The 26,191-nt window shown below is 35.6% G+C and overlaps 1 protein-coding gene across 1 annotated transcript; it reads left to right on the top strand.

The window, feature by feature from the left end:
- The first annotated feature begins 15,143 nt into the window (after nt 1–15,143).
- LOC148849113 (cytochrome P450 84A1-like) lies at nt 15,144–17,622 on the top strand. The gene is made up of 2 exons (XM_088952057.1): nt 15,144–16,389; nt 16,573–17,622. The coding sequence occupies exons 1-2, from the start codon at nt 15,475–15,477 to the stop codon at nt 17,194–17,196; spliced, it is 1,539 nt and encodes a 512-aa protein (XP_088808183.1). The 5' UTR covers nt 15,144–15,474; the 3' UTR covers nt 17,197–17,622.
- The last annotated feature ends 8,569 nt before the right edge of the window (nt 17,623–26,191 follow it).

Here is a 26,191-nt window from a genome sequence, read left to right as displayed (position 1 = left end):
AATTCACATGTCTTCCAATAATATGAGTAAAAAACGGTAGGGTTTAACCTAATACTATACCCTATTCGTCCTAATTAATAATTAACTAAGTATGAGAGTTTAACCTAATACGGTACAGTTTATAAATCCCAAAACCCATATTCATTCTAGAATCTATTTTTGCGGGTATCAGAAGGATACTACAAAATCGCTATTGGTAACTCGTCCGTTCCCTTTTCCGAACAAAAGTTATTGTCTCCGGTTCAAATTCCAAAAATCAATTGATCTAACTGAGAAATCACATCAAGCGCCCGGTACCCATCCCACGAACGGAGAGAGAATTGGCAAGATCAACGCGCTCTCACCGCCCATGCTTGTGTAAAATTAATGGCACAATCGATGCTTGTACATCGACACGACTTATTTTATAATTCTATTTTTATCAGTTATTGCACAGATGGACATGACCGAGGTAGTTGGGATCGGAAAAATTTATCTGTTGGGGGCCACCCGGCCAACAGCCTATTCTGTTGAGTGTTGAGAGAATATCTAGAAATGGCAAGTTACCATAAGAATAGATAAATTAGTAATTATATATATATTTTTTTGTTTTGATAAAAAAATCAAAGCATGGGCGTGAACTGCCCAAAACGTGTTTAATCCAGAAGTTGTCTCAATAGCCTATATGCCCCAACAACCAGAGTTAATCCGTTCGATTAAGGAATAAACACATTTAATGAACATTTAGAAAATTTTTCCACCTATCCTTTATAATACCTCCTTTACTCTTGAAAAGATTAAAGGATTCGACTTTTGAAATCTACTTTTGAAAGAATTTAATATAAAATTAGAATAAACTGTTGGGATGGTGTAAATACGGGCAAGCACCGACTGGGAGGTGCATTGGGTGGACAGTGGGCTTTGAAGTTGGATCACAATTCAACACCACTCCACGCGAAATCCACAATGCAAATATTTGACATTGTTTAAAAAATAATAAATGATGTTTAGTGTTGGACTTGGACCCTCCTAAAATTGGGAATACTGTTGTCCTTGTCGGAACTAGGTCCTAACGGCGGCCGGTTGTGTTAGGCCTGGCCCAGATTGGCGGGTCCTGACCTAAACTGTACAGGTCTGAGGGTATCAGGGCCAGATCAACGAACCCTTTATTATTGGACCTTATCTGGTTACAGTCAGACTGGATATATATAAATCGGATTGTTCTAAACATGTTAGACACTTAGATCTGGACTTCGGATAATGCATAGTGCCAACTAATTAAAGGAACTGATAACCGATTAAGTAACATTCTCCACCCACAGTCGTACCAATAATAAACAATATGATCTAATCTAGCTATCTTGTTCATTTACGTACTGATATGCGAATTATAGAAGAAGTTAAATAAAAGGGAAAATCTATAATATTGAAAATATATGGTATGGAAAGAGTTTTGACGAATTAAAAGTCATTCATAAATCACATCATGTTCCTAACCAAGTTTATGATTCTGTGTTATTAGTCAGTTGTTTTTCAGTTATCAAATCTTTTCCATATCATAGTTGAACCCTAAATAAAAATCTATACCTAACCAAATTGACGCCATGTTTGATAGTACTTATTCAAAATAAGTGTTTATTTGGATCATTAAGCATTTATTGATATCTGGGAAATAAATTCGAAATAAGTGATTGTTTTAAAAATAAGGACCTATTTTTTGAGTCCAAATTCTCAGCTTTTTTTAACTGTTTAATTTATACAATAAGTATTTATTCAATTTTTTCTTCCAAAATTATCTCTAGTTGAATTTTAAAATACCACTTATAATATTATCCCTAGTTGAATTTTATAAAAGCACTTTTACAAAAGTATTTTTGTAGAAATACTTTTATGAAATCACTTTTACAAAAGCACTTTTGTAAAAGTATATTTAAAAGTTATAAAAGTACTTTTGTAAAAGTACTTTTATAAAAGTGATTTCATAAAAATACTTATGTAAAAATACTTTCACAAAAGTGCTTTCGTAAGGGTACTTTCTTAAGTACTTTCAGAAAAGTACTTTTATAAAAGTACTCTCAGAAAAGTGTTTTTATAAAAGTACTTTCATAAAAGTGTTTTTATAAAAGTACTTTCATAAAAGTGTTTTTTCATAAAAATGTTTTTATAAAAGTGCTTTCAATAGATATATTTTGAAAATTTGAAAAAAATGGAGGAGAAAATAGTCACAAATGCTTATTTAAATACTTATTAGAGAAAAGGACTACCAAATGCCAAATACAAAATAAATGCAAATAAACGCTTATTCAAATAAGCACTTGTTTTTGAGCACTTATTTTTAACTTAAACACTCCCAAAACATGGCTTGAAATTGATTGCTGCTGAAAAAAAAAAAAGGGAATTCGATATAAATAAAAAGCGAAAAGCAAAACATTGTAGCTCTAAACATTCTCCTTATCAGCTTATCAAGATGCAATGGTGAAATGTTGTTGTCCCACCATGAATGGGAACTTGATGCCATTTATATATAAAATCCAGCTTATATAAACAAATCAAATCTGAAATTGTATTATGCTCCGAGGAATTCATCAATTTCCTTTAAGTTATCAATATATAACAAAAGTTTAGCAAAATAAAAAGTTTAAATAGGACCATGGTTTTGAAAATCAAAACGGACCAGATGGTTAGACTTGGATTGGTTGACTTGGGAATCAATCACTAAGGGTGGCCATGAGCCGAGTTTCTCACGAGATATTCGAGCTCAGCTCGACTCAGTTTAACTCAAGCTTCGAGCCTGATATATAGGCTCATTTGCTAATCAAGCCAAGCTTGAGCCCAGTGAAGATCGGTTCGTGAGGCTCGCAAGCCTAGTATAATAAATAAATATTTTTTATTATATACATACATACATACATACATACATGTACATATACATATATAAATATATATAATAAATAATTTTTATTATATAATAATATTTTATATATAACATTTTTATTTTTTATGTATAATGGTAAATAATTTTTATAATTCTTATTTTTTATATGTAAAGTGAAAACATTATTTATATGTATATTTTTTATTTTTTATATGTATAATAATAAATGATTTTTATAATTCTTAGTTTTTTTATATGTAAAATAAAAAAATTATATGTGCACTTTTTATTTTTTAGAAAAAACTTGACTTGCAATCGAGCTCAAACTTGCGAGCTTTGAATTGAGCTGAGCTCGAGCTCAAATCTCTAGCTCGAATCAAGCTCGAGCCTAACACAGTTTTAGCGAGCCGAGCTCGAATAGCCAAGAATTCAGGTCGGCTCGGCTTGAATCCACCCTATCGGTCAGGCAACCAGTTCCATTTCACCATAAAACTGTTCATGGGCCAAAAACTATTGATTTGGTCAATGACCCACTAACCTAGGTGGTCAATCCGTTGATCCAAACAATTTTTTTTCCATTTTTTATTTTAATTATTTTTAATTTTTTAATCTTTTAATTCAAAATGGGCCATCCATTCAAACTAGACGGTTGGACCATTTGACCTGGGAACCGGTAGCTAAAACCATTCCGTATTAGGTCCAATTATTAAATCATTGAATAGGACTATTAATGGACTCCAAAAATTTGATACCTAATTTGACTCTAAATCTGATTATTTTGATTTTGGATATTAGAAGTTGTATTCAGTAAATAATTAGATGAGATGCAAATTTAACCCTTTTTTATCCAATTAAAATCCAAATCTTATATATATATATTATGTATAATTTCTAAAGTTCATAATTGTTAAATTAATAATATATATATATATATATAAGTTAAAAATGATTACAATTTTTTAAATACTTTTAATTTTTTCATCATTTTAAACACAATAAAATGAGTAAGAACTAAATCCAAATTCAATCTGAAATCTGACTTAATAATTACATGCACATAAAAATATGGAGGTTTCATAATCGAATGCAGATGCATATGTTTGCAACTAGATCCAAACCCAATTCAATCCATTTACAGCCCTAACCCTTTATTTTATGTCCTTTAATTTTTAAATTTCTGATTCTAATTAAATTGTATAGCTAATCTAATGGGCCTTAGGGGTAGCAACGAGCCGAGCTTTTCACGAGCTGTTCGAGCTCGGCTCGTGAAAAGCTTGGCTCGGCTCGATTTCAGCCGAGTTGGAGCCCAATTCAGTGGCTTGACTATTAAACGAGCCGAGCTCGAGCCTATTAGAACTCGACTCATAAGGTTCACGAACCGATTCGAATATATATATATATATATATATATATATATCATAAAAATATTATAATTCTTAATTTTTTAAATATAAAATAAAAAAATTATATATAATTTTTATTTTTATAAAATATTTTTTTCTAAATATTTTTATTATAAAATATATAATAAAATATTTTTATAAAATATAAAACGAGCCGAACTCGAACTCAAAGTTCTAGCTTGAACCGAACTCAAACTTGAACCTGATACTGTTCGGCTCGGTTCGTCTTGAGTCCACCACTAATGGGCATTCAGCCACCTTTATCGTTTACAACAAATCATACCTCATATTTGCAGAAACGGTGGCCTGCGCATCACCTGCCAACAAAATACACGAAGATGATTTATCACTGCACATCTCATACATTGTGGGTCCTACTTTTGTAATGAATGAACTTGATAGCGGTTGGAACGTGTTTTGTTGGCAGAACTGTTGATGCTTATTGCTTTATTAACAATTCATGTATACTTCAATTCATATGTCATAAATAAAGCAATTACGAGAAAACTAAAGTAGAAATTAAAATATATAAATGCAGAAAAGAGTAGGGGTCGTTTCCAAACCAGGTTATGACTTACTTTTGTATATTTTCTTCCACCAATGGAGCTCGAATTTCCTCCTCACGCAAAATTGAGATGATTCATCGGATTAAAAATAATAAAATAATGGGATACAAAATATCTCATGCTTTGAATAGACACACAGAAGGCTTGTGAATCAAATCAACGTCAGAGCTTGCGGCTTGGCAATATTTGGCTTCGGCCTTTGTCTAGAAGCCCTAATAAACTTCCAAGTAACGTTTTTTGTGTCCTTGGTGCACGAACTTAGAACCAATACATCAGTTCGGTTTTGTATGTGTTTGGAAAGAAGGTACAATTATTATTAACATAAAATTAAATTCTGGTTCAGTTTTCTGTACACTTGGATGGAGTGTAGTTATAAATGTAAAACCTCATCAACTCTAAAGTTTTATATTGAAACTTTAAATTCTTTCACTCATCACTATTTCTAAAAAAGCACGCTTATTTTCTAGTTCAGAATAAAATGTGATTAGTGTGTGTATTTTTACACTGATGACATTTTACACTGATTTCAAATGCAGTCTTAGACTCAGCTTGAAAGATGTACAAATACAGATATTAGAATGTAAAATCTTCTATTTTGTATTATTTTATATGTATTTACACTGTATATGTTTGTATTTATACTCCTTCCAAAATCCAAACTGAACATTAAAAACATTTCTGTGTATTTATATATTTTTATTTATCGGGAGACATTCCTAATACAGGGCTGCAAGGGATGTGACGTGAGTGTGAAAACCAATTTTGTGCCGAGGAAATCCAATTTCATTCAACTCTTTTGAATAAGTCGATCCTCTCATGGTCTTAAAAGACAGATCAGATCGGCAACGTCGTCTTCATCTGGTTTTAATTTCGGTTGGCACCTCCTCTTATTTTTACATGTGAAAACAGGAGCTCCGCTCATATGTTTTCTCATGTCTAAGGAACAAACATTTGGGTCCGCCCATGTCCAAATGCGAAGTTTTGAAGCAACTGACCCCCACATTCTGCTGTAATCGCTCTACCAAGTAATCACTGTAGTAGCGTGTAGGGTCCGGAAGATACTTAAAATAATCAATAATGGGTCACCAGGTCGGGTTTTATTATCTCGGTAGTGTGTACTTGAATTAAACTATTAACAGTCGGTAATTTAATTCAGGGGTTTCATCAACCAGCTCCTACTAGTCTTCTCCATTTTTTCAGAGCCTTTAATCGCGGGAAGGTGTCGGGATGTTCGGTCGATGAGTGGTGATAGGAGAGAATGGGTTTGGTGGCCATCGAAACCCTTCACACCAGTCAGAGTGACCTCCAGGTGATTCTGCCATTTTAAAGAAACGATCCCTGTGGGGTACCGGGGGTAGGGGGTATACAGGCAGCGGAACCACCTCCACAGGGTGGGGAGAGGTCTCCTAAACGTTCTCAGAAGAGGCGGAGATGACCCGGGCCAGCTGGGAAGGCCGACGGTGGAAAATAGTATTTTTGTAGAACTACCATTTCCCACCATCAACTTGGATCGTCGGGCCAATGGGCGGTCGAAAAGTGTTAGGATGCTCAGTGGGTGAGAGTGGTAATAGGAGGGAATGGGTTTGGTGGCAATCGAAACGGCCACTACCTCTTGGTGGTGGAAACCATTGGATCGCTTTAGTTGGGGTCAAAGAAACATTCTCATTAGGTACCACCAAAGAGTGATGAATAACATCAGAATGCAACTGCCAATCCTGAATTCTGGGTATTGGTGTTGATGATTGAATATGAGGGCATTCTAAGCAAGCCAAATGTGCCAAAGGATATTGAAGTACCGACCACAAATCAAACCATAAGATTGACCGTTACTCAAATCAAGAACAATCCATTCTAATAAGCTTCTTTTCAGGTATAAATCAGGCCTAAATCTCATAGAGGAACCAAACCAAACCAATTTAGGAAATTGGCAATGCAGAAATAAGTAATCCATTGCCTCCGTAGCCGATTCACAAAAAGGACATATGTTGTTACAGAAATGAAGAATTTTGTGAACTTTACTTCTAGTGGGCAAAGCATTTTGGAGAAACCTCCAAATGAAGAGGAATAATTTAGGATTAACATTCTTGAGGCTCCAGAATTGACACTAAACAATATTAGAAGCCAAAAATTACAATCTTAAAGAAGTTTGTAACCTGATATTGTAGTATAGCATCCATGAGTGTCAACTTTCAAACTAGTTTGTCTTGTAAAGAAGGTCGAATGGAGACAATAGATTGAATGCTCAATATGAGGAGCATTAATTGCACGAGTGCAACAGTCCAATGTATTATTTGAATGGAATAATCTTTCCAGAAATGCTCAATATGAGGAGAATTAATTGCACGAGTGCAACAGTCCAATGTATTATTTGAATAGAATAATCGTTCCAGAGCTTCTTTCACATGCTTTGACGGGGCTGTCGGGAATTTTAATTCACAACCATAAAAAATGAAATCCGCTTGGTCAGAAGAGTCGTGCTGAAGCTTCGTCACTTTACCACCCACCAAGTTGGCCGGTAAGACATCAGTAGCACTGGATGAAGTAATGTGAATGATATTCGGTCACATGGCACTCCACTAACATTCACATATATTTATTTATTTATTTAAAAAAAAGAAACAAAAAACACAGTAGATACACGTGTTAATGTATATAAAAGCATTGACTTCAGTAGAAAATTGCTTATAATTAGGTATTGTTGTATAAAGAACTATAATAAAAGAATCCCAAATGGATGTATTAAAGTATGAATTCATCGACTTAGTAAAAGACAGTAACAATTGAAGATGGATATATTAAATTAAATTACTTATGCCACCACTGGAGTTTCAGTCAAATAAATACTTAAGAAAAACATCCCATAAGGTTTATCTCATCAACTTATTCATCCCTTTGTTGTAAGGTGGTGGTGATGGACTGATGGCGGTCCAATTAGGAAGTTGAGACGAAGAAAATGAATAATGAGAAAAAAAGGATTAGCTTTTCAGAGGCTCAAGAGTCTATGAAGCTGAAATGAAAAAGGCTATATTTGTAATGTGGTGGTGATGGCGGTCCAAATTAGGAAGTTGAGACAAGAAAATAAATAATGAGAAAAAAAGGATTAGGGTCTCAGAGGCTCTTCTCAGGATGGTTAAAAGTAAATCCCTAAATTGATTGATCAGCAGGGGAATGGGATTTTCTCCCATTCCCCTAAAAGTAAATCCTTAAAAGTAAATCTCTAAATCGGTACACACATATTGAAGAGTATGTACCGATTATTGGAATTGGGATTTTCTCCCAACAAAACACGTCCCAACCCTCTATTAACATTATCACACACCGCACATCCTAATTTATGATTGGGATTCACCGTAAAAGTGGCACTCATCATGCATGAGATGTGTACAGTATGAGATAATGTTGGTAGAGGGTTTGCTGTCTTCGGTTGGTAGGTGATTAGATCTACAATTATTGAGTTTGGCTTTAGTCTCATGCATTGAGAATATGTTCCTACTTATTTGTTTTATTTAATGAGGAGATATTCTTAATGTAAAGTTGCAAAAGGCTGTTTGAGCGCTGTGGGCAAAGGTTTGTCCTAATAGAAGCCGATCTCCGTAGAGGTGTAAAGTGGGTCGTGTCGGGCGGGTATGGCATGGCTCGTGGGCAGCCCGCCCTAAAGGTAGGTCATGCTGTCTTCAGTGGAAATTTTGGAGATCGGCCCAGCACGGCCATGACCCAAGCCCAAGCAGGCCCATGCCTTGTCGTGTCGACACACGCGTCTGGGCCAGGTCGAGCTGCAGGCCATGTCATAGGCTTGGAACGTGTCAGGCTGGGCCACAGAGTGGGCTTTGGGCCTAGGCCGAATTTTTTTTTTTATGTTTCTTGAAAATTTTGATTTTTTTTCTAAGTAAAATTGTAAAACTAAAATATTTAATTTCCCTATGAACTTTGGGAATTATGAACTATTTAAAATTTTAAAAAATGAAAAATCTAAGTTATTTAATACATAAATGAAAAAAAATAGTTAACCAAATTGAAATAAGAATGATGGAATAACAAATTGGAAGAAGAAGAAGAATTTTATTTCTTTTAAATTTGAATGGTACAAATTAGTGAATTACAAATACAATGATTGGGGGGCATTTATGTCATTTTTTCAACCCCCTAAATGTCATTTATGTCATTTAAATTTGAATGGTAGAAACTAGTTGTTATATAATTGTTGGGGGGGAATTTATGTCATTTTTCAACCCCCCATAAGCAAAATACAGAAATACCCCCCTAATATGGCTGTTTATAGCTGCTAAACCCCCCAAAAACTGAAACTAGCTGTTGGGCCCCTTCGGGAGGGGGGCCCAACGGCTATATTCCCGAGCAGGCTGAGCGTGGTCCGTTACGGGCCTGTCAAGCCGTGTTTCGTCCCATGCCGTGGGCTAGGCCGTGCCGGCCCATGGGCCTCAAACCCCCGACCTAGCATGGCATGGACCTCTGTGCCGGGCTTGGCACGACCCGTTAGCCGATGTTGAGATCTCACCATGTGTCACTTCGGGAGAGGCACTATGGATTGCACGTGTTGCTTGAAGGACATGCATTCCATGTGGAGCTGTCAATGGGTTGGGTTTGACCCAATAAACCCAAACCAATTGGCCGGTACTGGTTTCAATAACTAAATCGATTCCAGATCCTAATATAGTGTCTCGATTATTATCAGTTTGGAACTGATTCCACCCAATCCTAACTGATTTAGATATCGATTGCCCTAAGAACCAATTTATTCGATTTTAAGTCTAGAAATTACAAACCTTGTCGAGTCCAATTTAGTTATAAATCCTCACTATTTCATGTTGAATCGGTTCCAATTCTAGCTGGTCTCGATCCAAATCCAAACCGTTGACAGCCCTAATCCTGTGTCGGGCCTGTCAGCAGGCTTTTGTAAAGAGGGAATATGAAGGCTTTGCTATGGGCATCAAGGCATGCTACCATCAATAATTAAATCCTCATTTGTGTTCCACGGTGACTAACTGCGATGAGTTCATGAGCCATAGTCCGCGATGCTATTGTAACAATACACATCCATCCTCTTACATCCATCTAGTCAGTACTTATTCCACCCCACCATTAGCATGCATATCAGTTTTACTGACAGAAGGTATTACATGACATTTTGAAAATTTTCGAAAGTCCATTCCACTCCCTTTGGCAACACTTTGTATATTATATGGTCAAAAGTATTCTTACGTAGTCTTAAGAGGAACAAGTTTTCTACATGAGATCAAGATAAGAATTAAAAGTTGGAAACAGATTTAGGAAAAATAATAAAATAAATTAAATTGAAATGGAAATGGAAAAGTATATTTAATTTTTATTAGGTAATCAATGGTTTTATTTAACATATAAGATGCCTTTATTTAACATCATTTTATGGGGTTTTTCAAGTAGAAGGAAAAGGAGAAAGAGAGAGAAAGAGAAGAGAGAGACCGCCCACAGTTATATTGTAATACATAAATACGTGAGTGATGAACGATGAACAAGCGGAGAGAGAGAGAGAGACTGCCCACAGTTACATTATAATCCATAAATACTAGAGTGAACAAGCAGAGAGAGAGAGAGAGATTGGTGTTGATGGATTACCAGTTCTACCAAATCGAGATTGTGATGGAATGAAGCTGCATGATAAATAACGGGACATTGCTCCAATCTTGTTGCAGATATTTATATATAAGCCCATCGTTTTGGTTGTTAAATTATCAGTTACATTATAATAATATTTATTTATTAGGATGACCAATTTAAAACATTAGTATGTTAATAATAAAGAAAAATAGGATGGAGTGTGAATATAAATATGTATGGTATAAATACATAAAAAATTATACAAAATACAAATTTTTGCATTCTATAAATTTGTATTCTATTCTTTTTGAATTAAGCATATGTTTTGTTTTGTGGGTGTTTTGTGATAGATGTTTATCAAAACACTTCCTTATCATTGTTATATCAATATTTTTTCCATCATATTCATCTGTAAACTTCAAGTGGAAGGTTCATTTTAACGCTTCTCCTATGATTTATTCACTGTTCCACTATTGTAACACCTAGTTATCTATAAACAATTTATCACATACTTTTTCTTAATTTTGAAGAGAACTCAAATACAAACATTTATTTAATAAACAAAAACTATAACAAACACTAGGTATGAGATTTGAGTTACGTTGTTGATATCAACCTATATATCTCATGCTTAGATTGCAACGCCATATAGATTTGAAGTGCTTACCGTTTGACATTTCACCTCCTCTTTAGTTCAGCACCACCTCTTTGAAATTACAATGGTACCCCTCTACTCAAGGGAGAGAAATTAATTGTAAGATAAGTGAAAATGAAATAGGGGAGATAAATAAAGAGTGGCTCTATTTATGCATATAAAACAATAGAATTTTGGGCCGCCATATAACTAACCCTATCTCTCTTGGCTATTTTCAATTCCTTCTTATTGAGACAAGTGACTTTATGGGTTCACTTATATTTTAATTAATATTTTGTCATTAGTTAATTTTGATCTATCCAAACCAAGTTTACTCAAAGCTGATTTCGCAAAAATAAAATAGCTCAAGGTAGTCTATTGTTATGTGATTAGATCAACACATGTATCCATAAGTAATTAAAACACCAATTAGTTAAACATAATATGAGTAATCATATGTACACATAGAGAGACCTATCCACCATGGATCTCGAGAGCCCATGGCCACTTGATCCTACACTTTTACAGTTATCAAACAATTAGAATAAATTTAATTAAGAAATGTTAGAAAAGTAAAGGAGATTCCTACATAACAACCCTGCTAAATTAGAATTTGCTTCATGCCATATGGGTGCCCCACATTATATCCCAGTTGTATATTGGAAACATCTCCCAATGTATTCGAGATTTCCTACTCACTTTTCCTGCCCACTCTTTATTCGTCGTAAATTGGAACAAGAGATGTGTGACTCCAATTCACTTCGGGTAGAGAGTGGGTAGTAAAAGTAAGAAATTTGGGCTCCTCCCAATGACAAATACAAGAGATACAAAAGTTCTTTGAAAAAATACATTGTACTACAATGCAGAATTTTGAATTCTACTGTAATCCTATACAATTCAAAATGACAAACACCTCCACCCTAAAATATCAATACCCACCTGTGTACTGACATCAATTCTGAGTTGGCACCTACCCCTGTATGATGGGGCTAAGAATTCTTAGGGTATGCTGAATAGTCATTCTCCCAAAATTCTTTCTTATAGATTCACCTTCTCACATAATGCCAATCTTGGCATTATATTGAATTGAAGCCCACATGCACAATCTCAGCATGCATCCAAATTAAACATCTTCCATGCGCTTGTCATGGGGAGATGTTCCCAATACATGATTGAGATGTGTAATGAGGCACCCATGTGAATTCATGTACAAGACAAGTTTGCATCAGTTCCCTGAATGCACATTTCAGCATGCACTGGGAACATCTCCCATAGTGTTGTCATTGGGAGTTGTATACATGAATGGATATGCTGTGTGGCATAGATGTGAACTAGTATAATACCCATGCCGGGCCCACTTTTGTATTGAATTCACATCAATACCCCAAAAAATGCATACTATAGGTAATTTATAACACATTCCAACCCTATATTGAAAACATTTCCTAATGACAAATACAATAAATATTTCCAATCTATGCTGAGATATGCATGTGGGGTACGCTGGATGGGACCCCAATGTGAACTCTGTATTTTGTGTGAAATCCAAATTCTGATCCCAGCTGACGGAGTTAAGTGGGCTTGTAATTACTAGTTAAAGCCTTATCTACACTTATATATTAAAAGTATAAACAGAAGCCACAGAACCGCTTCCCCTAATTGTTAATAAAAAAATAGAAAGAGAGATATAATTTATGCAATGGATAAGGCAGTGTATAGAGTTGTTGAGATTGAGTTAAGCAGCATGCACATAGATTATTGCACATCTCACAGAGAAAGTATTTGAAGATAGAGACCGCGACCTAATAAACTAAAGAAAAAAAGAAATTACTTATGCCGAAACATAGTTTGATGATCAGACGATTACAAAGAAATAATTAATTAATTCACTTGGACAATGAATCAAACTTTTACTAATGGTTCTAAAATAATTTAGAAATGAGAGAGAAAAATATCCAATCGTGAATATTTTTTATGTAAGCAATCCTTTCACATTTCAGGCAAAACGTCTTGAGTGATGGAAATATCATATTACCTCACAATGACGATGTATCACGCAAGGTATCCAAACGTGTATTAATGACATTATTATTAGTAGTATTTAATTTGGGGATGAGTTAATTTCATCCTACAGCTCTTTTGAACAAATAAATAAATATATTAATATGCATGCCCCGAATAAAACAATGAAACTCCATTATGAGATTTTTATTTTTTTGCAATCAAAATTTTTACATATATGTTATTTAGGGGTGTTCTTTTATGTGGATGAGAAATTGGTAGTGTAAATTGATCCACATTACACCATGTGGCAAGGACCAATCCACACAACATCACACAGTCCATAGCTGTTCTCAACTATGGATAGATTGTGTGGGTTGGACCGGTTCACACCCATAGTAGTGTTCTGTAGACACTACACTTTTTGAGTTCATGTATCTCGTATACATTTTATGTGGGATTTACATAGTTGGTCATAAATGTCTAACTTTTTCTTTTTATATGGTAAATAAATTAAAAAAGGCATCAATATATAAACAACAATTGCATTTTTTAAATAATTAAAAAATATTATTTTAAATATTAAAAAAATAAAAAAATTAATATTTTAAATATTATTTTATTAATAAAAAATTTAAAAATTAATATTTAAATAATGAAAAAATAGTTGAGAAAATTAATATTTTAAATATTATTTTATTAATAAAAAATTTAAAAATTAATATTTAAATAATGGAGAACCGTTGGACTTGTGCTAGAATTGACATTAAGAAATTTTGTTTTATTGATAAAATATTAAAAATTTAAAATTTAAAAATTATTAAACAGTATAAGGTACTTAGCCATCAAAATCTTAAAATCTTAACCTGTAATTGCCAATACATGGACGCGGTTGAAAGTAACCCAGAGTTTCAGTTAAAAACAAAAAGGTGGAAGGGGGTATGGATTTGAACAATTTTCACAAATTCAAATTGATGCCCCACAGAGAAGAGACCATATGTTGGTAAGAGTGTTTGGAATGTCTTTTATTAGTAGAGATCCCAACTCCACATAATGTGCCACGTAGGGGGCCCACATGCACATCAGCTTGCATTGAGAATATCTTTCATGCTTGTGGGGTATGTGTAAGCTGTAAAACGGGCCAAGCTGGGCCGGCATGGTATGGCTCACATGTGGCCTGTGGGTTGTTTCGGGCTATGCTTCTTTCCCTTGAGATATTTTGAGGGGTCGGCTTGATACAGTCCATGGCCCAAGCCCATATGAACCCATGCCGTGCCACAGGCCAGACTGCTCTGTGGCCCAAGCCTTAGGTCAGGTTAGACCGTGGATCAGGCCAAAATTATTTATTTAAAAATATTAAAAAAATCTTAAAATTTTTATTTTATATAAATTTTGATATATATATATATATATATAATTATTTATGACAGCATGACTCATGAATCATCATAGCGGGCTGAACCGACTTGAATCGTGTCAGGCTGTATTAAGCCACGGGCGGCATAATATACGCATCTCAGCGAACATTGGGAATATCTCCCGATAGATGTTCCAAATACACAGTTAACTGTGGGGGGCACAGATGTGAATTCGCAACTTCCATTTTTTGCTTTCGAAATAAAAAAACTGCCATATTAACAAGAACAAAATCAATCATATTGTGGAATACACCACCCCACCCGGCCACCCCCTCCCCTCCCAGGATTTCGAATTTTACATTTTAGAAAACAGCGCAGGCTCGTTTTTTATTGCATTTCCTTTAATTAACTTATTCCCGCGGACAAGGTGGGATCCATGAAAAGCAAGAAAAAGTTTGATCATATCTTTCAAGTGTCCTTTTGCATCAGCTAGCTCTTTGTCGAAAGAGAGTGAGAGAGATTTTCGGAGTTCTCAATTCCACCTCATTTAGGTAAGCGTTTTCCTTTTTACCGTGGTAGGTGAGATGGTAAACTGCAAATCCACCCACATAGCTAAGCTAATAATAATATAACACTGTGAAGGCGATAAATTTACTATCCACAACAATCCCACAAGATCAGAATATACTATAAGACATTGAAAACCAACCAAATAGACTTGGAGAAATTAATTGTATAGACATGATTTTCAAAATCAAATTACAGAGGACAGTTAATAATAAAGCTATAAAATATTATAGAAAATTTCTTTTCTACTGTTTATGATCCAACTAGACTGGTCTGTGCATCAGCGTGTATAAAATGCCCCCTGCTTTCAGTCTAAAACCCAGAAAACCAACAAGGTTTCAGAGAGGCGAATTTGTATAGTGCGCGCCTCTGTGTGTGTGTTGTCTGTGTTTGTATGCATGCGTCTGGGCGGGTAAGTGCTCGTCAGTGGTCACGAAGATATACAGAGATAGAAAGAGAGAGACAGTGAGAGGAAGAGGGGAAAGGAGAATAAGATTTCATGGAATCCTCTCTGCAGCAGCCTCTGCCCATGATTCTATTTTTTGTGCTTCCACTATTATTCTTGCTGGGTTTGTTTGTTCGGTTACGGCGTAAGCCGTATCCTCCGGGGCCCAAAGGGCTGCCGGTGGTCGGAAACATGAACATGATGGACCAAATGAGTCACCGAGGGCTTGCCAAGCTAGCAAAGGAATACGGTGGCCTCGTTCATCTGAGACTCGGATTCCTACACATGGTGGTCGTGTCCAACCCAGAGATGGCTCGTCAGGTTCTTCAAGTACACGACAACATCTTTTCCAACCGTCCGGCCAATATGGCCATAAGGTATCTGACGTACGACCGGGCGGACATGGCTTTCGCTCACTACGGACCCTTCTGGCGTCAGATGCGCAAGATCTGTGTCATGAAGGTGTTCAGCCGAAAGCGGGCGGAGTCGTGGAGCTCCGTACGTGACGAAGTTGACTCCATCGTTCGAGCCGTGGCTGCCAAAGCCGGGTCGCCAGTCAACCTGGGCGAGCTGGTGTTCCAACTCACGATGAACGTAACCTACCGAGCCGCGTTTGGGTCGGACATATGTGAAGGCCAAGAGAAGTTCGTCGCAATATTGCAGGAGTTCTCGAAGCTCTTCGGGGCCTTCAACCTCGGTGACTTCATCCCTTGGCTCAACTGGTTCGACCCTCAGGGATTCCACAAGAGACTCGCCAGGGCTAGACGGTCCCTCGACGTCTTCATCGACAAAATCATCGACGCTCACTTGGCGAAGAGGAAGAACAAGAAGTCCGACAATACAGAAGAAGATAACGATATGGTAGATGATCTACTCGCCTTTTACGATGAAGAAGCCAAGAAAGGCGAATCAGACGACTTACAAGGATTCATCAAAATGACCAGAGACAACATTAAGGCCATCATCATGGTATGTTAATTAAAAGAAAATCGATTGCCGAATTGGTTATAAGTTTTTCCGTTGTCATAGTGAACCTATTATTTTAGGAATAATCTACACTCTTGTTTCTTCTCTGGATCTCCTTGTTTCTGTTCTTCTTCTTCTTCTTAATTATTATTATTATTATTATTATTTTTTCTTTTTATACAACAGGATGTGATGTTCGGTGGTACTGAAACCGTTGCGTCTGCAATCGAGTGGGCCATGGCTGAGATGATGAAAAGCACAGAGGATCTGAAGAGGGTACAACAAGAGCTTGCCAACGTCGTGGGTCTGGACCGAATAGTTCAGGAGTCGGATTTCGACAAACTAACGTTCCTTAAGTGTGTAATAAAAGAGACACTCCGGCTTCATCCACCCATCCCACTCCTCCTCCACGAGACGGCGGAGGATGCCGAGGTCGCCGGCTACGCCATCCCGAAGAAATCTCGGGTGGTGATCAATGCGTGGGCGGTCAACCGAGACCCCGGATCCTGGGACCAACCGGAAACATTTAAGCCATCGAGGTTTCTGGAGCAGGGAGCACCAGATTTCAAAGGAAGCAACTTTGAGTTCATACCGTTCGGCTCTGGTCGACGTTCTTGCCCGGGTATGCAACTGGGACTCTACGCGTTAGAGTTAACCATTGCTCACCTCCTCCATTGCTTTACGTGGGAGTTACCAGATGGGATGAAACCCAGTGAGCTCGACATGAACGATGTCTTCGGACTCACCTCTCCCAGAGCAGAACGACTCGTCGCCGTACCAACTCCTCGCTTGCAGTGTCCCCTGTTCTGAGCGAGTTCTGATTTCAGACACCCAACTCCGATTATTTACGTGATTACGTCTCATTCTCTCCATATATAAAATACCTAAAATATTCTACTTTCCTTGTTTTTTCTTTCCTTTACCTTTTTCTTTTTTTTTTTTTCTTTTGCGAAGAAAACCGAGAATAAGCCAGCAACAAATGTATTCTTTGTGCAGTGGCGGGTTGCACAAACAAAACAAGATCACTAAGATGAGACCTTTCGAGAAGTAAAAATGGAGAAAAAGTAAATAAAAAAAAGGAAACCCGCAGAAGGAAAAGGTCGTCATTGTTCTTATTATCTGTATATAGAATATTCTATGTTGTTCAAGTGTTCAGAGAGTGAGTTTTTATTTTATTTTCCTTTTTGGTGACTTGACAAAGAAAATAAAGAAATTATAAATATATGGTTTTGTTCATTTTTGCTTTCTGGCAATAAGATGGGATGGGCTTCTAAGTTTGTGGGCCGTGGGGGAGTTACAGATAAGGTTGGAGTTGCTTGTGGCAGATATAAATTGTTATGTAGATTGTGTTTGGTGGTGGGCTTTCTTTTATGAAAACGATAGGGAAAGAAAAATCAGTTTCTTAATTGTCAATGAGAATTTTTGAAAAAAGTGATTGAGAAAGTACGAGTTTAGTGGAAGGCAATAACAAAGTGCAGCGCATCCAGAATCGTCTCTCCCCGCGAGGTTTTGGGCTTTGACGACATGATTTGGACCCAATTGCGTCAGATGTCAACACCCATTACCATCTAGACTCGTCTCTAAACCCTCGCATGGAGTGGCAAATATGTCCTTTAAAGCATTAAAAATATTGGAGTTCATTAGCGTAAATATTGGCGTTAGAATTTACAGTAAAAAGTATTTAGTTTGAAAGAAAAATATAGGAAAAGGTAGGAAAATGATAAGGAAAGTTATAGAATTTCGTGCCAAACACAACCTTAGTGGTCGTTTGGGGGTGCCTATTAGATAAATAAATGCTTATAGGATAAGTATTTATTAGGTGCTCATGAGTCATGAGTTATGAGTAGTTGTTGAAATGGTGATAAAAGTGCGTCTTTTAAATGGGGTGGTATAGGTATTTTGAATATTACATGGCAGTTCAAAAATGTTCCAGAAATGAAATAAGTAGTTTTTCAAAAAGTATTTAAAAGAAAACCAAATTTTGAGCTTATTCAAAATGGGCTAATTTCCAGAAAAAAAAAAGCACTTGTTCAGGCTTATTCATATAGCTTATTAGTGTGGCCCTAGCCTAATACTTAAAATTGAGCACTCCCAAATGAGGGCTCGGTTCAATTAACCGAACTATGGGGTATTTTTTGGAACCGAACTGGTATTATCGTTTTTTGGAAAACTGGTAACCGGAACCAAACCGAAGCCAGTCGGTTAATCAATTGACTAGTTGGGTAACCGTCAGTTCGGTTCGTCGGTTTTTCTGTTTTTTATTTTTTACAATATATATTATAAAAAATATATAAATATATAATAAAAAATTATAAATATATAAAATATTATATTTTAAATAATAAATAATAAATAATATATTATCATTATATATCTTTATATATAATTCATATTTATTAATTTATAATATATAAAATATATAATTTACATAAAAAATTCATAAATATATATAAAATATATAGAAATATATGTATATTGGTCGGTTCGGTTAATAGCCGGTTTTCTATATTGACTAACTAAAACCGAACCGGTATCTTTGATTTTTTAAAAACACCAAACGGTCGGTTCGGTTAACTGATTTTTTGGTTTAGTTTTAGTCAGTTTTTTCAATTGATTCAGTTTTGCAGTTTTTTGTTTTTGCTCACCCCTAGGGCTTAGTGGGTGTAGTGATAATCAATGTTTAGGCTCAGTTTGGAAAGATTACAAAAAAAAAAACATGTATTTTGTATTTTTAAGACTCAATTTGAAAGGATTATAAATACAAATATGTAAGGCTTAGTCTGGAAAGAGTACAAATGCAAATATGTACAATGAAAATACACACAAACTAATACAACATACAAGGTTTTGCACTCTACATATTTGTATTTGTGCTCCTTCCAAACTGAGCCTTATGCCACATTTGGTTGCAATGCAAATAAATTTGCATTGATGCAAAATTTTTGAAGTGTAAATGAGTTGAGTGTAAATTCTGAACTATTTTTGTTTAAAATTTTATCTTATTAATTAAGACATGAAGCAGAAAAAGTAAAACCCAAAGAAAAATTAAACAAGAATTTACATTTTTTTTCATTTGCACTCCTATGCATTTGTATTAGTACAAATAAAATTGCACTGCAACCAAACACAAACTTATGGTTTTGGTTTATGAAAACAAAAATAGTTTCCCTGGCAATTAGAGACTTCTCCTATTGCTAAATCACAATTCAAATACGAAAAAATAACCACTTGAACTTATGATTTTTTTTAAATGAAACCTTTTATTTATTTATTTATTTTGAAAGCTCGTAGGCATATTCATTGCATTGAATCTTTCAAAAGCATAGGTAATAGAAATTGAGGAGCAACCGACCATGTCCATGGTCTAAAAATAGTAACAGCAAAGTTAGTGAACATCATTCTATGTTTTATGAACCAAAGTTTTGAAAACCAAGCCAGAAACAGAACTAGTCAAGGCACCTTTTTTTGGTTTGATGGTTCAACTGTCTAGGTCAAACGTCCAACCTATGACATCATAAATAAATTAAAAATTAAAAAAAATAATTATAAATAATAAAAAATACCATAATCAACATAGCATGATACATATACTCCATTGCAAGCCTAAACTTAGAATGTGTAAGTCTCAATGCACTAACAAGAAGTGATATGAAACTTACAATCATTTTGCATTGTTTTTAAAATACAAAGTCTAGCACAACTTTTATTACTTCCTTCCCCTTTGCATCTATTTCATATCTAGAGTCATTAAAACTCTTATCAGTCACCAAACTTTGCAAATCATGCATATGCTTCAAAGTGCTTTCCAATGCAATGAAATTGGTTACAAAGTGAGTGGTTCCAAATTGTACTATCTTAGTTCAACTAGGTCTCTTCCTTAACATTGATAGTACAAAAGTATGACTATAGACAAACTTTATAATTTTAGATGCATGTTGTGTTAGACAATGTATGCCCTTAGTTCCAATTAGATTGATGCACATAAGCATTTGTCTATAAATGAATAAAGTACATTATTGTTTCATGTTAATATTGGCATGGTTCAGTGTATTAGTGAAGGGATGGTAGGATCCATCGTATGGATGCCAAAACTGTTGCGGAATGGGTGGGCAAATTTCAAAAATTTCCTACTTTCCTTCCAACTAAGAATCGTATTCCTTGATTTTAGAATTAAAATTCAAGGATCCTACTTGAACCATAACCGAACCAGATTTGAACCAAAAGACAAGGGAGGGATTATACCTGATCCAGAGAAGTAATATCTTCCAAAGTTGGTGTTCACGCCCAAAGAAGACACCAAGATCCACTCCTGCTAAAGATGACACAGCAACTGTGGAACAGAACCAGCAGAGTGCATCCTACGCACTGATCCTTCACAAGAATCCTTTGGTAAACAATGAGCACCGAACTGAATCAGCCTTTTAGTAAAGACTGATATCAAGAACTCTTTCTTGATCTTTCCCTCTCAGAGAAATCGAACTGGTGGTGGTTGTTGGCAGTTGATGGAGGAGAAAAACTAGAGAAGAAAGTGGCGAACTGCTTTTCTCCTCTAGGGTTTCTAAGATCTAATCTCTAGAATGCAGGTGGGTTATCTGCAAAATCCCTTGGGTTCGAATTCTTGTAATTCGAATTAGGGTTTTCCTCCTCTTTCTTAATGATTAAGAAAACCTCCTAATCATATCAAGAGTTGCCCTTATCCAAATCTGTATTTGGAGTAGGACTCTTCTTAATCTTATCTGCAGATTAGATTGGCTTTAGGGCTCATCCTAATCTCAGATCCGCCCCCTTAGTTGACTAATCAATTCAGCCCAGATCAAAATGGGCTTTGAGCCCATTAAGTAATAAGTGCTCAATAGTCTTCCAAACTGCTACACAGTTGGACTTCTTTGTATGGTGTGGGACCCAAGCATTGATCTACAAACCAGCCACATGGGTTCAGCCCAACCTTTGTTACAAGGCCTAGCTGAATTCACTGGGAAGCCCAGCGAACCCCTTGAGCCCATCACATGGACCCTATGGGCCCAACACTTACACTAAGTGGTCCTTGGGCCAAACCATCTTATAAAAACCCAAGGACTGTGGGCAGATGCAAGATTAGCCCATCAGGTATTATCCTAAATGGCCTTACACTTAACCTCTCGGCCCATAATGATCAAGCATTGCCTGACAAGAGAGGACCTCTCCCTCGGCTGTAAGGAACAGTGTTGCACTCTCTACTTACATGGATCTCGGGAATTAAAACCATTTGCAAACATTTTGAAACCGTATGAGTATATATCATATATATATAGATTTTGCAAAATAAAATTCTAACGATTGAAATCAACTGCCGACAGTTTAGTTTCCATCAGAGAGAGTGCATCCCCGATCATTACCTTTGTCCGACAAAGGAGCTGATCCCGTCACTATGATCATCCACTCAGATGAATTCTTATACTGTCCCAACATACCCAAGTTTTGACCCCCACTAAGGATCTCACTGATTGGCATATCAAAGACAGCCCGATCCGACACCTAGTGCAGTACCATAATCGGGTCTAGGGGTCAGGTGTAACTTTCTAGTTTTGCCCATCAATCTCCAAGGTCTAGGGCAATATTGAAAATCTGGTCCGGTTCAAAGGTTCAAGTAATCCTACACTGCGTGTGCCTTGGGTCTCACCTTGGCAGCTGAGACAAGCCACCCCAATAGTCGGCAGTACACCAGTGTCAGCCTTGGCAAGATAAATCTCCCCAGACTTATCCAACAACTATGAACATTTAAAGCTAACACAAGTCTCATTTAGTGTCCAGTTAGGGTCTTACACAAAAGCATACCACACAACATGAATCAAATATGTACTTTATTTATTTACATTAAATATCAAAAGTACATCAAAATCGATTGAAGTTAAGGGCATACAAAAACTGTCCAACAATTAGCTCTTAAACTAGACACTTAGGAGACTTGTGTTGTTTAAAATGTTCTTAACCATTGAATAGACTTGAGGAGTTTATTCTAAAAAGGATGACACCGGTGTGTTGCCAAGGAGTTGGAGCAACTTGTTTCAACTGCTAGAAAGTTACACATAACCCCAAACTTGATTATGGTATTGCACTAGGTGTTGGATCAGGCTGTCTTTGATATGCTAACTAGTGAGATCCATTAAGGGTCAAATATGTAGGTATGCTGGGGCAATCCAAGAATTCAAATAAGTGGGTGATCATAGTGATAGGACCGGCCCCTTTGTCAAACAAAGTGAATATCAGGTTTTACATTCTCTCTGATGGAAACCTAAATTGTTGGCAGTGGATTTTACGTATGATTGAAATATGGTTTTGTAAAATGTATTTATATGTTATATACTTCTATTTAATGGAAAAAGGTTTGTAAAAGGTTTTAATTCCGGGATCCATCTGAGCAGAGAGTGTGACATTGCACCTTATAGTTAGGAGAGAGGTCCTCCCCTACCAAGCAGTGTTTTGATCATTATGGGTTGAGAAGTTAAGTGTAAGAGACCATTATAAAACTGATTACCTAATGGGCTTTGTCTTATATGAGTCCATTATTCTTAAGTCTTCATAGGGTGGTTAAATTCAATGATCATTTAAGTGTAAATGTTGGGCCCAAACTGAAATGTCAATTAGATTAGGGGGTTCATTGCCCTAAGTAGTGAATTCAAACTAGCATCTTTCAAGGGTAGGGCTGAACCGATGTGGACTTGTATGAGATCATTGTGGGGTCCCATGCCATATAATAAATATCAAGCCCAAAGTGGCCATGCAACACCTAGGGATGTGAGCCTTTGAAGAAAATGGGCCAAAGGCCCATTACAAATTTAATTAGTTAAGTTGTCAAGTTGTCATATTATTTGGGTAAAAAATGGGCATGGTTCTAGGTATGAAACACCTATTTTCTTAAGAGGATAATATGCCTATCTATTAAAATAATCTAGATCCAAATCACAAATCATATTTGGATAATCTCCTAATTAGATTAGGAGAGTGCTCCATATAAGGGGGTTAAGAGGAAGAGGGTACATGTGACTTGTTCTCTTCACTCTCTTGCTCTTTCCTCTTCTCTCTTTTCTCCTAGAAACCTTATCACAACCAAGGCTTTTCAAGAACTTATTTTTATCAGTTTTGCTCTAAGTTTTTGCAAGGAAAACGTTGGGGAAATCAAGACCACACATCCCATTTGATCCAAGCAAGTTGGATAGTAGTTTTGCTGAAAATAGTGTTACTAAACCGACTTCTCCCATACAATATGCCATTTTTAGTTGAAGGCTGGTTTTGGGACTAATATTGGGTGTGAACTTCTACCTTGGGATCTGTGCTTATGGTATATGTATCAGGTATACTTTCCTTTTTTATTTGGTTACAAATCTAATCCGATTCAATGCAAGATCTATTCAGAAAAATGTAGTTTTTCAAAACACTAGGAAATCGATTCCTATAAGGGTTAGAAATTTTTTGAAATTTCACCCAACCATCTAGCATGGTTCAACCATCCATAAGATGAATTCTAACCCTTCCAACACATTGAACAACAATTGCAACATAATCCACTTCCCTAATTTCCTTCAACATCAAGTTCATACAATGTGTTGCACAAGGTGACCATTAAATCCACGGAAATTCTACTTCCAACAATCTTCTGACATTTATATAATTTGCAACATTGATAGTGACTACTTGAACAATATTTTCTAATTTTATCCAATCAATAACTTTAAAAAAATTATCTACACTCTTCACAATTTCAGAAGCATCTACAAACTTCACAAATGTAGTTCCTGTAGTATAATACACTAAAAAATTAATCAATGTCCAGTTACGTGTATTTGTCCAACCATCAACTATTATAGTGCACCCAAATTCAATCCATTTCTTATGGAGTTTATCAATAGACATCTAAACCTCCTAAACCAAATCTTTTAACAAATTGGTCCTACAATTATGATATGAATGAGCTTTGTACCTTGGACTGGTAGTAGAAAATGCATCCAACATGGGCTAAAAATATCTTGAACACAAAGCATTCAAGGGAATACAAGCGTCACACAACAACTTCATAACAACATGATCCACATGACTAATTGCTCCCTTAGATGCCAATACACTCTTAATACTACGTTGTGCACCTGGAGTGCTATGTACCAAGTGGATCTACTTCCCTAATCTCAACATCATCATCATTATTTCCACACTATGTTCTAGTGTCATCAACAAAATTCATAGGTTATTTTTCACTTTTTTTCTATCATTAATTTCATTCAATAATTACCCTATTTTGTATTTTACATCATAGGGTACTTTATGACAAACTGCAATGTCACCTTTCCTTTCGATAGGATGTTGTTTCATCCTATTAATCCCTTCCCCTTTAAATGTCTTTTGATAATAAAGACATGTCATTGACTTTGTTGCATTGAGAGGGTCAACTTTAAGAGAAACATGATCCCATGCAGGCTCGCATCGATTAGTATTTGTAGTTGGGGGTTCCACCCAAGGTTTAATGTATCGAAAAGGCAATTTTAAGAGACGTATTGGGATACACCTTGGGTACGCATGCGTATCGGAGAAAAACCATGTATATGTTTGACATCGATGCTGCAGTTGCAACACTGTTTACTGAGAAAATAGTGGCTGCTAATGTGTGGCTTGGAGCACTGTTTTCTCAAAAAACAGTGCCTTTTCTTTGTTTGGAATCATTGCTGCCAGGTAGGATGTTTTCTGGAGCAACAACTTTTTCTGCTTGGTACCAATGCTCCAGGAAACATTTTTTGCTCTTCTACCCATTATCCACTGCCACATCACTACCCTATTGGCAGCAACGAGCTGTAGCTCTAGGAAATGCCAAATTTGGCATTGCTCCAAGTCATGCCTTCTCAATTTCCAAGGCGTGTTGGAGCACTGTCTTCTATGGAAAAATGGTTCTAAACAAATGGTTGTTTTCTGCATCACTGTTTTTTCCTACATAGCACTGATGTGGTGCCAATTTCTGGAGCAACAACAATGGTTCCAAACAAACGCTAAGATACACATAGATATGTTTGAAAACACTATCAATACTTTAATAAATCATAAAAATGCATCAACAACACTAAACATAAGACCTCAATGAGGTGTATATACATAAAATTAATATATTTTAATGGTTTTATGAAGAAATATATTATAGCTAATTATAGTTTCATTAAAAATCCTATGCTTAACTATAATTTATAATTTATAATTCTTAAGTTTTAAGGTTTTATGGGATGAGAAAAACCCAACTCTCCTATCCAACCATAAAGCATGCATTGGCACAACTTCTATGTGAAAATATAATTAATAATTATTTATTATTCATTTCCAAAAATTATAAAAAATAAATAAACATTATATAATATATTCAAAAATAGTTATTAAAGAAAAATTTTCAATTGCTTTGTGGATATGATAGATCATCCATATAATTATAATATATTCAATCATTATGATCAAATGATAAAATATAATTAATTAATTATTTATTTATTTATATTTTAATTCTAAAAAAATAATTATTAAAGAAGAAATTTCTATTGGTCTATGAATATGATAAATCATCCATAGAATTATAATATATTTAATTGTTGTGATCAAATGGTAAAAGATATTTGATTATTATTTTTTAACTCTAACAATATAAAAAATCAAAAACATATTAAAGAATAAATTTCAATTGCTCTATGGATATGATAGATAAATCCATAGATCTAAAACATATTTAGTCTTAATAAGTAGAGAAAAAACTTACATTTTCAAATTTTTTGTTAATTTATATTCCCCAAATATCTTCATC

This window comes from Nelumbo lutea, chromosome 6 (assembly GCF_056320005.1).
Source record: "Nelumbo lutea isolate HS-2025 chromosome 6, American lotus-T2T, whole genome shotgun sequence".
NCBI classification, from domain to species: Eukaryota; Viridiplantae; Streptophyta; class Magnoliopsida; order Proteales; family Nelumbonaceae; genus Nelumbo; species Nelumbo lutea.
The sequence above is the reverse complement of the archived record's forward strand: the minus strand, read 5'-3'. Positions and strand labels throughout refer to the sequence as shown.